Consider the following 13420-nt stretch of genomic DNA (forward strand, 5'->3'; position numbering starts at 1 on the left):
ACTGACACCGTGCCTTTAAGGCACACCTGACCCCCACCTTCCCATCATGCCTCAGGGGTGGCAGTTAGGTCAGTTGTTCTTTGCGGAGACTGAAAAGTCATGGCACAAAGAAATAATAACCTCTGAAACCTATCACACCTTTGCCCGGGGAGGCGGGAGGGTTGCTTATGACTGATGAGGATACCCCTGGAAGAGAACTAGGATTACAGGTAAGTAACTAATCCTTCTCTTCCAGGGGATCCTCATCAATAGTCATAAGCATTAGAATAGAATAGCGAGCCTCACCTCATCCCCCTGCGGGCAAAGGAAAGAAAAAAACAGAGAAGGAACAGTATGCTTAGATAGACCCAGCTACCCAAACAGGTTCCTCAAGGAAGCTTGGCCTACTTGGGCATCCGCCCTGGAATCGGATTCAAGGCAGTAGTGCCTGGTAAAGGTGTGAACCGATTTCCAAGTAGCCGCCTTGCAGATCTCCGCCATTGGAACGTCATGCAAGAAAGCTACTGTGGCCGCTTTCCCCCTAGTAGAATGAGCCTTAGGGGCCAAAGGTAAGGGACTTTTCGCCAGCTGGTAGGCTAGGGTAATGCAGGAAACAATCCATCTGGAAATGGATCGTTTAGCTGCTGGGAAGCCTGTTCTCATGGCGCCATAGTTGACAAACAGCTGATCCGTCTTCCTAATGCCTCTGGTACTTGCCAGGTAGAATTTAAGTACCCTCTTGAGGTCTAAGGAGTGGAGCGACCGCTCAGCCGGGGTCGCTGGGTTCGGGAAGAAGGATGGCAGAGAAATGGACGGATTAATATGAAAATCAGACACTACCTTAGGGAGAAAAGATGGATGTGCCCTTAAGACCACTTTGTGCTGGTGAAAAACTGTGTACGGCTCTTTAGTACACAGCGCCTGGATTTCGCTTACTCTGCGTGTCGATGTAATGGCTACCAGAAAAGCGGCCTTCCACGACAGATGCTGTAAAGAAGCTTTGTGGATCGGCTCAAAAGGTGGGCCCATCAACTTGGATAACACTAAGTTCAACTCCCACGGAGGAGAAGGGTTTCGAACAGGGGGGTAAACTTTTTTCAACCCCTGCAAGAAGTCCTTGACCACCTGCATCTGGAAAAAGGAAGGTTGACTGGGAGACCTCCTGTAAGCTGTAATGGCAGACAAATGGACCCTGATGGATGCATACTTCTAGCTATGTGAAGGAGGTACTGAAGGATGACGTCCTCCTGCCCCTTTGTAGAATCAAGGTGATTCTCCCTACACCAAATGAAGAACCTCTTCCACTTAAACGCATAAGACGCTCTCGTGGAGGGTCGCTTCGCTTCCTTGAGAATATGCATGCAGTCAGGCGGTAGACCTAAATGTCCGTATTGCAGGACCTCAGGAGCCATGCTGTTAAGTTCAGTGAGGGAAGGTTGGGATGCAGAATCCTCCCGCCCATCTTGGACAGCAGGTCCGGCCTGCAAGGCAGTCGCCTGTGAGGTCGCACTGAGAGATGGAGAAGGTCCGGGTACCACCACTGGCGCGGCCAGTCCGGAGCTATGAGGATCATCTTCATGTCGGATCTGAGCAGCTTGGATACCACCTTCGGAATCAGAGGCAGGGGCGGAAAGGCGTAGGCAAATGTCCCGGACCAATCCATCAAAAGAGCATTCCCCCTGGACCCTGGAATCTGGACGCGAAGGCGTGGCATTTTGAATTTGTCGTCGTCTGCAAACAGATCGATGTCTGGACGACCCCAACAACGGAACAGGTCTGCCACCACGTCGTCGTGCAGCACCCAGTCGGGCTGATCTTCGAAGTGCCTGCTGAGTGCGTCTGCCTTGATATTCAACTCCCCTGGAAGGTGCACTGCCACTACCGAGAGGTTCCGGGCGAGCAGCCAGTGCCAGATCGCCTGCGCCTCCAGGGAGAGGGGGCGTGACCGAGTCCCGCCCTGTTTGTTCAGGTAAAACATGGTCGTGGTGTTGTCGGTCTGCACCAGGACTGAGTCTGCCTTGATTGCTGGGAGGAACGCCTTTAGAGCAAGGTGGACTGCCCGAAGCTCTAGCATATTTATGTGGTAGCCCTGTTCTTTTGCAGACCACCGACCTTGTATTTGGAGGCACCCCATGTGGGCCCCCCAACCTTGCAGCGATGCATCTGTCACCACCGATTGCACCGGAAGTGGATGGTGAAACGGGACTCCCACCAACAGATTGTCCTGACGAGTCCACCATGCTAGGGAAGATTTCGCCACCTGGGAGAGAGAGATTCGATCTCCCCAACGGCCTGTGGACTGATACCATTGGTCCTCCAGGGCTTGCTGCAAAGGTCTCATTCGCAGTCTGGCGTTGGGAATGAGAAAAATGCAGGACGCCATGGATCCCAGCAGAGATGCTACCTGCCGGGCTGACGGCCTCTGCATCTGCTGCATAAGCCTGCATTTCCTCTTCATTGAAGACAGTCTCTCCCCCGAAGGATACGCTCTTCCCACGCTTGTGTCCAGAACGGAGCCAAGGTAGTGGATGGACTGAGTGGGCTGCTGCACGGACTTTGCCATGTTGACGTGAAGGCCGAGAGCGTGCAACTGTCTCAGACAGATTTGGAAGTCTTTCTTCACCTGCTGCTGGGATGGAGCCTTCAGCAACCAGTCGTCTAGGTACGGGTAGACGAAGAGACCCTGCTTGTGTAGGCAGGCCGCCACCACTGCCATACATTTGGTGAAGACTCGCGGAGCCGACTTGAGTCCGAATGGAAGGACTTTGTACTGATCATGCTTGCTTCCAACCACAAACCGCAGGTACCTGCGGTGATGTTTCGTTATTGCAATGTGAAAGTAGGCATCTTGGAGGTCCACCGAACACATCCAATCCCCGACTTGCAGATGTGGACATATTTGGTGAAGCGCCAACATACGGAACTTCTCCTTGACGATGACTTTGTTTAGGAGACGAAGGTCCAGAATCGGCCGAAACTTGTGCTCTTGATCTTTTTTGGGCACAAGGAAGTACCGGGAGTACACTCCTTTTCCGACCTGCGACGGAGGAACTTTTTCTATGGCCTGTTTTTGCAGAAGGGCCCTCACCTCCTGTTGGAGTAGTTTTAAGTGGTGAGGACGGGACCTTTTTGGCGGGATGTCTCTGGGACGCGCTCGAAAACGTAGCGCATATCCATGTCGCAGTATCTTCAGCACCCAGCGATCTTTTGTGATGCTGTCCCACTCTGCTAGATGTTGTGACGCACTTCCTCCCACTGGAGTGGGCAACGGTCGTAGAGGAAGCCACAGCTCATGACTTTCCTCCTCTTGTGGTAGCGGAGGACTGTTGCTGGTGTCCACCTCTGCCCCTGCCGGACTTTCTGCCTCGAAACTGTGATTTTCCTTGGGGTTTACTCTGAGACCACTGAGGGGTTTGAACCCTCTGTTGAGGCCCCTTGCGTTGGGTGGGTCGAAAACGGCGCTTGAATTCCTTTTTCTTCTCCAAGCCCACAGCTTTGAGGGTGTCTAGCTCAGTTTTCATGCGCCCCATCTCCTCATCCGTGTGAGTGCCGAAGAGTGAGTTGCCAGAGAACGGGAGGTTTAAAATCCGTTGCTGTGCGTCTGGCTTGAGCCCTGTCAGTCGCAACCAGGACGACCTCCTGGCGCACACGCCGTGTGTGTAAGAGTGGGCTGAGAGTAGCGCACCATCCGCCGCTGTGCTAATCGACTGATTAGCCACCAGAGCCCCTTCAGTAACAATCTCCTCAAAGTCCTTTTGGTCCTCCTTGGGGAGCTTGGACTTGAATCGCTCCATCGAGTCCCAGAGAGCCCTATCGTATCTGCCCAGAAGCGCCGCCGCGCTGGAGATTTTGAGGGACGCCGCCGCGGGAGAGCAGGCCCTGCGTCCCCAGGAGTCCTGGGTTCTGCTCTCCTTATCTGGAGGAACGGAAGAGGAGGCCGACGCCGTCTGACCCTTTCTTGCAGCTGCCACTATGACGGAGTCCGCAGGCGGGTCCATCTTCACAAAGACGGGGTCAGAGGTAGCTGGCTTGTATTTGAGGATACGAGCCGGAACCGCTTTGACGGTCGCCGGGGTGAGAAAGGTGTCCATGACTGGTTCCATGATTCCTGGGACCAAAGGCAGCAGTGGACGAGAGGCAGACTTCTGGTGAAGTGTTTCAAAAATCACCGACGTGGTGACTTGGGGGACAGACATCTCAATCCCCAGCTTCTGCGCTCCCCGCTGCAACACCTCCTGGTAGGTGTTGATGTCGTCAATGGGCGAGACCCTGGACACTGGGCTGCCCGATAGCGTGGGCGAATAGTCCCTGATGGAGGACCTGGTGGACGAGGAAGAGGACGATGATGGAGTCCTCCGCTTCCGGCGATGATCACGAGCCCGTGATCCAGATGAACGCCCCTCCCGTCTGGGGGAGCGCGATCTGCGTCGCCTGGAGACGTCTGACGTGTTGGCCTGGGGGGACTAGCTCTGTCCACAGCCGCCACCAGCCGTTGCAGCGGAGAGTCATGCACTGGACTGACGTATTCCCGCAGCCTCCTTGTAGCCCCTGAGTCCTGCCAATGACGTGCTGGCAGCAGCCATCTGGGTGACAGATTAATGGTCCCTTGAGTCTGAGGAGAAGACCTACGGGGTTGGCCTGCAGGCTCTCGTGGAATCGCCGGTCGTGGAGATGCCCCTGAGTGAGAGGAGGAATGGCGCGACGCCGACTGTCACCAGGACCACCGACCTGTCCGAGGCCTGTCTCGACGTCGAGCGTGGTCTTGACGTCGATCCGTGGCGTCGTCTCCTTTTTCGCCGGGACTCTTCTCTCGACGTCGAACAACGCCTCGATGCGGACCGGCGGCAATGTTCAGTGGGCGAAGAATGCCGCCTCGACGTCGAACGGTGATGTGAAGCAGACGACGGAGGCCCTCTCTCCCTAGACGCTGAACGCCGTGGGGACGCCGGTGGAGATGCCACACTCGACGTCGACGCGGATGCCAACCTCGACACCGAACGCCGCTTGGATGACGACGGCGAAGGATCCTGCTGTCTCGACGTCGAACGCTGATGGAGCCTCGACGACGGAGGGGATCGTGCCCTCGACGACGGAGGGGTGACACTCCTCGACGCCGGTCGTCGCCTGGTTGACGACGGCGGAGGGTCCATGCTCCTCGACGCCGATCGTCGTCGAGATGACGACGGCGGAGGTTCCCTGCTCCTCGACGCCGATCGCCGCTGGGTTGGCGACGGCGGAGGTTCTCTGCTCCTCGACGCCGATCGTCGCCTGGTTGACGACGGCGGAGGTTCCCTGCTCCTCGACGCCGATCGTCGCCGTGTTGACTACGGCGGAGGGGTGGTGTCTCTCGACGCCGAACTTCGCCGTGTTGACGACGGCGGAGAGGCTCTAGATCTCGACGCCGATCGTCGCCGAGTTGACGATGGCGGTCTGGACTTCGACGTCGACGACGTACCTGCTCATAACGGCGAGCCCGCTGTCGAAAGTCTCTTCTTGGAAACACGACCTACCGGAACATCTTTCCTCAGCGCCGAGCCTGACGCTGAGGCGGAAGGACGAGAGGACTTGCTCCTAGATGAATCTCTAGGCCTCTTGGAGCCCTTCCTCACCGGAGATCGGCCTCAATATGGTTGTGCCAGGCCATAAATGCGAATTCGCTCTCTGTCCTTCAAAGTTCTTTTGGACAGGCTCTGGCAGTGAGTACATGTCTTGGAATCATGATCCTCCGGTAGACACAGGATACAGACCCTATGAGAGTCAGTCCTGGCCTTCTTCTTGCCACAAGCAGGGCAAGGATCGAAAAGAGAAGGCATTTCAAGTTGGAAAAAATGCCCAAAACTGCCTAAAAAAGACAGCCTCTTACCGACTTAGATGTAAAACGTCGAAGTAAGGGAAAAAACAGTTGAAAAATAGACAATATTTTCTGACAAACTCAGAAAAAAGTGGAGCTCTGTTGCCAGGATCCTTCCAGAAGGAGCCGGAAAGAACAACTGACCTAACTGCCACCCCTGAGGCATGACGGGAAGGTGGGGGTCAGGTGTGCCTTAAAGGCACGGTGTCAGTTTTTTGCTATGCAGCTATGAGTTAGCTTTTCAGTCTTTTTAGACTGGGTATTTGCAATGCAGCCTGGGAGCTTCCTATGCTTTGTGTTTTCTAAGAATTTCTGCTGTTTTCTAAGCATTAAAACAGTTTCCAAACAAGTTATAATGTTGTTTCTCATGTTTATAATGCTATTTTCTTATGTGTAGTGGAAATTACTTACAGCATGGTTCAGCTCTAGGGTTTATGGGCTGCAATTGCTTGTGTATACATATAGGTATATATGTATGGATATATATATGTGGGGCACATATAATATACTGTTTCCGGGATCCCGCACATGGGCGGGAATATTCTAATGCTTATGACTATTGATGAGGATCCCCTGGAAGAGAACCACCTGTGCCTGCTGAGAGACTCGCGGCACTCCCATCCAGGAGAATCGGCGGAGATTGCAGAGTGAACCCAAATCCCCCAGCTCCAGGATTGAGAGCTGTGCAAAGGATACTCCGCAGACACTGAACTTAAAGACTGTCCCGCTACCCCCATACCCCTATCACGAACCCGCCGCCGCTTGTGACATTGATTCAACAGCTGCATCTCGGATTATAAAGATCCCCTGAAACTATCGATAAAGTATACGGTCTCACCAAGAACTACTGTGTGGTGTCCCTCTGTCAAATAGTGTAAGCTCAGCGAGTACGATCCTAGGAACGAGACCCTTCCAGGAAGGGCCTCCCCGCCATTGCTCGGCCTAACTCTGGGAGAGGTGGGTCAAAGGGTGGTCAGGAACGTATTCCGAAGCCCCCGGAGAACGCCCTTCCAACACTTACCTTAGGCCTGTAGATCATTTTGGACACGATTTACCTATATAAACATTATGTGCATTAGTTCAGTGCTAAGCTACCATTTATATGGTCTTGTAACCCTTTATTTACCAGAGCACCATCTGAAGTTCTAGAAGACCGATTGACCAGTCAAAGTAGTTATTGGCCTTGCATTTGTTGGGTGTTTCATATTGTTGCGGTGCATCATCTAGGCACGTGCCTGGTGATTTTAAAAGATACGTGGTCTACTGCTTAGTGATGAAACTTACTGGATAGTACCTAGAAGCATTTCAATGTCCTTTATGTACAGATCATCTACAGGAGGCGAGGATTAATGATGATCCTACAGTGAAAAGTATCTATCAAAGAGCAAAACCATTATGATCATTTTTAGCAATCATGGCAAGAAGGTATACTGCACAGGAGAAGAGGGGATCTCCTGCAGAAGAAATAAAGATCAACACTTCTCTAGAAAAGACCACCAAAAGGTGGCATCCAACAGAGTGCAGATGGAAATAAGGTCTCGAGCAAAGATCACAGAAGAAAAGAAGTAATGTAATCAGAACAGAGTGAAGAAAGAAGGAACAAAATAAGATTGCAAGCATGGTGTACAAAAGCTAGCCAGCAAGGTCCTCAGTGCAGAAGACAGAGGGCTAGGGGTGCCTTCAACATAGTGCACACACAGGATGGGAAGACTATAGCGAGCAGTGCAGACAGGAAAGAAAAGTACCTCATAACAAAATGCAGAGAAGAACGTGGAAATGGTTTTCAGGAAAGAGCACGAACAGGGTGAGGAATATAGTAAGTAGACTGTTAAGAGATGATACAGCACTATCAGCACACAGTGGAGAAAGGAGGATATAGAAGGTAATCAGCAAGGAAGGAGAGGGCAAAGAAACATGCAAGGTCTTTACCATATAATGCAGTCTAGAGAGAGCAGGTGATCTTGAGCAAAGCGGAAAATCTTTAGTAAAGGGTGCTCGATACAAGAGGAATTTCTCTTGGGCACTGTAGAAATCTTCAGCTGGAAAGCAATTCTTTTAGAAGTTAAAAACGTAGAAGATATGCCTTAAGCACAAAGAAGGAAAATCTTCAGCAGAAAATCTTTGAAAGTATGGGGCAGATTTCAACTAAATACTTAAATATCCTACTAATGTATACTCTCAGTACACAGGTTCAACAAATACATCTAAGGCCCTTATTGGGAGGCCCACAATATGCAAAACACACATTTCCTGCAGAAGCATTTAGAATAATACTGTGTATGAGGCATAATAGTATACCTATTAAAAAATGGGTTGTAGCAGTGCTTACTTTTTCCACAGCTGTGTTGCTTTGGGTCATTAATGGGCTCTCCACTACATCAGTGTTTTTGGATTTCACATTCTTAGACTCTAATGCACCACTACTGGCACTACTGGAAGAACTACCCCCCGAAGCAGGCAAAGGTCCAGAAACGCTTATAGGCTTGTTTAACTGGAGTAGAAACGCAGTCAGCTTCTGTGCACTGGAAGATTCCTTTCCAGATGACGGATGAGAGTCAAGAATGCAGCTAGAAACTAAGGCAACTGGGCGAATATTTTTAGTCAGGTTAGTAGAACTGACAAAGTTATTCTCTTCATTTTTTTTTGGCTTTTCCGACTGAACAATCGGTCCACAGGAAAGTGGCTGTTCTACCAAGATTGGAAGATGCACTGGATGTTCCTTACTAGGTTTGATAGCAGCAACAGCTTGATAGCTAATATTTCCTTTGGAATTGTTCTCATCCGCTTTAAAAAACACTTCTTTTTTACTGTTTGTTTTTCCTTTGGGTTTACTTATGATATCATCTAGTAAGTCATCTATTCCTACTGGAGATTTGCAGTCCTTGGACAAGCAAGGTTCCTCTTCACCTAAAGCAAGCTCGTCTCCATGGTCCACAGTAGACCCATCAATAGGGCTCAATGCTAGAAGCTCATCAATGTCTAAATCAAATGGAAGATTAACGACTTTGCGGCTCTTTAGATGTTCTTCTGCCTCAGGTTCTCTGTTATATTCATGCTGTCTTTCTGAAGCCTCAGTGCGGCTTGGAGTTGCACCACATTCAGAGAGAATAATCATGCTTGTTGCCCATTCTCCAGGGTTTTCAGAATCACTTCCCGAAATATTGTTCTGGACTGGACTTCGCATCGACCCTGAGGTCTCAGTTTGTTGGTTTCTCTCATGCCAGTAAGAATACTTGGATGAAGAAATCTCAGTAGCAGACTTTTCCACGTCAATGGTCACAAAATTATCATCCAAAAGGCTAGAGATTTCATCCTCGGTCATTCGAAAAGGAGAATCTTCTCTCTCATTGTCAGAAGGATCAAGCAACGAATCATCAAGGTCAAGGTCTAATTCAGGGACATCTTGCGTGGATTTTAGGAAAACCTGATGGTTGCGAAAGACTGCATCTGCTGTAGTCTCATTTAAACTGCCCAATGACCCGAAGAAGCAATCAGAATCTGCAGAAGAGTACTTCTCACGCGAACAGGGCGTGCTGCTGTAGAAGGGTATCAGGCGAGGCTTTTTCAAATCCACCTGCAGGAGCTGCTCTGCTGTAGCAGAGTCCTCTAAGATGCGCTTGGTTTTGGAAACTTTCTCGTTACCAATTTTAATTTTAATTATACTTGCTGCTCCCTCAGTGTCGCCTTCCAAAATTTTGCAGACCACTTCCCTGTCAATATTACCATTCTGCCTCTGGTTTGCTCTTGGACTGGTCCTCTGCTGCTCCACTCTTTTGCTAATTAACACATTCACTTCCTTCATGACGGTTTACCGTATTCACACTCTTATGAAGATAAAACAAAATGCCCGCTTTCCTGCAAAGAAAGAAAAGAAACGTTTTTAAAGTAGGTCTTTCTCATTTGGTCTTGTCAAAGAAAGTTGCTGTAACATTGGTTCTGACAGATTAATACCATTAACTGTAATCTGCTTAATGTTAAGAGATTTAACAAACTCAAACAGGAGGAAACATTGTAAGTACTAAAAGAAAAAGCTAGCCAGAGATTTTATTTCAACACTGATTTTGCAAGTATCCCATTTTCCATTGCTTCCCAGTCTATGTATAACACTTTGCCAATGCATCCAACAACGAGCAACTTTCCTTATGTCTTCTCCCCGGCAAATACACAACTGTCACAGTGGCAGAAGATCTCACCATTTACAATACACACTACTTTCTTCAACTGGCATCTTCCTGACTGCTTCAAAGCATTACAACAAAAACCACAATCCAGCAAGATATGGTCTGTTTATCAGTAACTACATCCTCACAAAAGACTATTTATGGGCAGTAAGCAGCTGTGTGGCCAGTTTGTGTTTACATTTTCCTAAACTCTGACAACTGTTTTTTTTTTTTTTAAACGACCCATGTGGCCCATTTGTCTGCCTAAGGTGATTGTGTTAAAAGCAGGAAACTAGACCAGTGGAAGTAAATATAAAAGAAAACTAACTTCATGAAATCACATCATCAGCTCATTAAGCTTCATCTCTAAAATCACTTCCCCCCCAGAAACACTGTTCTAAGAGCCAGTTTATCAATATGGGATAAAAGGCAGAACAGTGCACATGTGGAAAATCCTAAAATACAATCTTTAAAAACTATTTAGGTTTTTTCAAATAAAGAGAAAACATGCCAGAAAGGCAAACTATGTTTTTTTAGCTAATTAGCCAAAGTATAAAACAAAACCATATACTGTGTAATTAGAGCGAAAACAGTAAATGTTGCCCGATTAGAAATTAAAACACTGCTTCTTTAAGAATCCTGGAAGACAGCACTATCACATGTCAGACAGTTAATTTTTGGAGCAAAGGAAATATATAAATCTACAGAAACCGGTTCAAAGTCTGTGGCCTTCAAAGTTTTGAGGTGGGTGGTGCTTTTATGAATTCAGTGAGATTATCTATAGTGAATAAGAAATGAGTTACTTACCTGTAACTGCAGTTATCCAGTATTGGTATCTTTCATAGATTCACATGCTTGAATCATTCCCTATTGTCAAGATGGGAGTCCCTGGTACATTTATAAGGGTAATGTCACATTAGACATAGAAGGGAACAGGTCTAAGGCCTTATACTTAATAAAATATCTGAGTCCTTATTTAAAAAAGGACCAAACTTAAGAGATCAACCAATCAGCTGACACCACCCTCTAGAACCTTTCTGGAAGGAGCTCCAGTCCCTCAGATTTTCATAAGCACTATGCGTAGCCAGAGGAACAACTGGGAGTATTAAGTGAGCCCTGCCAAGGGAAGCGGGCGGGTTGCATTGGGAATCTATGAAAGATACCAATACTGAATAACTGCAGTTACAGGTAACTCATTTCTTATTCAGTATTAGGGTAGGTTTCATCGATTCACATGCTTGAATCAGAACAAAAAGCAATAATGAGCACATTTCGTCATATACATAAGCCGTACATATACGAATAGTCAACCATTTGTTGAGAATTAAATATAAAAGCATGCATTAAGATAATTGAATTATGCATATAAATACGAAATAGCAAATGCATAATTTCCAATATTTGACATAAATAGAAAAGAACAGATGTGCTTTATAAAGGTTGGTGGGATGGAAGGAAGGCTCACCTTTATTGAAAGATTTCCGAGCACCACCTGTCCCACCGCAGCATCCTTCATCAATTCGGAATCCAAGCCATAATACTTAGTGAATGTAAGCAGCGTTTTCCAGGTTGATGCTCTACAAATGTCAGAGGGGCACGCCAGCAAACAACACCATAGATGTAGATATTGCCCTAGTGGAATGGGCACGAACGTTTGATTGTAGAGGTTGACCAGCTTGCTTGTGACAGAAGAGAATAGAACTAGAGATCCATCTAGATATGCTCGTTTTGTTAAGGGAAAACCTTTTCTGGGTAAGCTGTAAGCTACAAAAAGTTGATTAGACATGCAGAGGATTTTGTTCTGTCTAGATCAAATTTAATTTTTTCATAAACAATGTGGTTCTACCCAATAGTGATATAGAAATGTATTTTTATATATTTTGTTGCTTTTTAAATAGTGAATAATAAAGCAGTGCCTCATGAGATGTCATGAAAGGCACTAAGTGTTTTTAAAATACCCCTCACACACTATGAATTCCATGGTGTCATGCTTCATCATAGGGGTCTTCCTGTCCCTCTACGGGGCGGGGCGTGCTACGACCAATAAGTATATGGGAGCACTGTTAGGTGAAGGAATTGACTATGTGTAGACTATGTGTTAAGTAATAGTGAGTGTGGTAGGGTTAGTGAGTGAATACAAAAATGAAAAATCCTCTGGCTAGTGGAAAAAAATTTTTTTATTCAATTCCCTAGCTGAGAATGTTACAAAATGGGGTTACGTAGGGGGTGTATATCAATTAAATACTCCCTACTGGGTCAACATGTTTCGTAAGCAGTCCCCACTGCTTTACTCATCAGGACCTAAATATGTCCCTACTACACTCGAAAATTAATTGAATTGTATGCCTATTTGCTTGAATTCAAGACCTCCAAAAATAGTGGAAGGCGATTAAAGGTACATTGACCTTTATTAGTTAGAAATAGCGCTTCTTTGGTATCTGAAAAGATAAAAGCATAAATGAAAATAAAACAACCCGAGAGTTGTTCATGTAAACACATCTCCATACTGTGGAATTGTACTAGCTGGAAAAAAGGGTGATATATTTTTCTGTTGCTATAACCAAATAGTCCGCATTTCACGGAATTTACTGGCTTATTGATTGAAAAACCAGTACATGCGCTCATACATTTGCATTCCTACTGATTCCTTTGGAATTAGGCTTTTGTAGTATAGCAAAGGTGTTGGCATGTCCATATACCCACTCGTATATGCTACCACATTGCAAAATGACCAAACTTTTACAAAGCGGTCGTTTCAGATAGCGATTATCATGCGCGTACAATAACGATGAGCTCCCATGAAAGTATGTGTATGAACGTGTGTGTTGGCAATTTTTAAATTGAAAAGCGAGTATATTTCGCACATCGCGAACTGGTCTCATAAATTTGTTGGCCTAATAAACCCAGCATTCAGCTACAGAAAAATATATCACGCTCTTTTCCAAAGGAATCAGTAGGAATGCAAATGTGTGAGCGCATGTGCTGGTTTTTCAATCAATAAGCCAGTAAATTCCGTGAAATGCGGACTATTTGGTTATAGCAACAGAAAAATATAATCACCCTTTTTTCCATCTAGTACAATTTCACAGTATGGAGATGTGTTTACATGAACAACTCTCGGGTTGTTTTATTTTCATTTATGCTTTTATCTTTTCAGATACCAAAGATGCGCTATTTCTAACTAATAAAGGTCAATGTACCTTTAATCGCCTTCTACTATTTTTGGAGGTCTTGAATTCAAGCAAATAGGCATACAATTCAATTAATTTTCGAGTGTAGTAGGGACTGTGAGAAAGTGCCATCTTTCTTGCATGGTATGCCCCCACTTTTTGCTAAATTGCTGAATGTACTTCGATTGAGTGTACCCTGGGTTCCTGCCAATCAGGTGCCCAGGGCCTATGTTCCTTCCTTAAACCACACAAACTCCAAA

At 46.9% G+C, this 13420-nt stretch overlaps 1 protein-coding gene across 2 annotated transcripts in view; it reads right to left on the bottom strand.

Moving 5' to 3' along the window:
• The window catches only part of S100PBP (S100P binding protein), a 572513-nt gene that overhangs the window by 312350 nt on the left and 246743 nt on the right, over positions 1-13420 (bottom strand). For both annotated transcript variants that reach the window (XM_085648377.1, XM_085648378.1), the window contains one exon: positions 8160-9685. In XM_085648377.1, the coding sequence (XP_085504503.1) occupies positions 8160-9632 (1473 nt within the window). In that variant the 5' untranslated portion in view covers positions 9633-9685. The remainder of the gene's footprint in view (positions 1-8159; positions 9686-13420) is intronic.

This window comes from Triturus cristatus, chromosome 3_2 (genome assembly GCF_964204655.1).
Source record: "Triturus cristatus chromosome 3_2, aTriCri1.1, whole genome shotgun sequence".
Taxonomy (NCBI): Eukaryota; Metazoa; Chordata; class Amphibia; order Caudata; family Salamandridae; genus Triturus; species Triturus cristatus.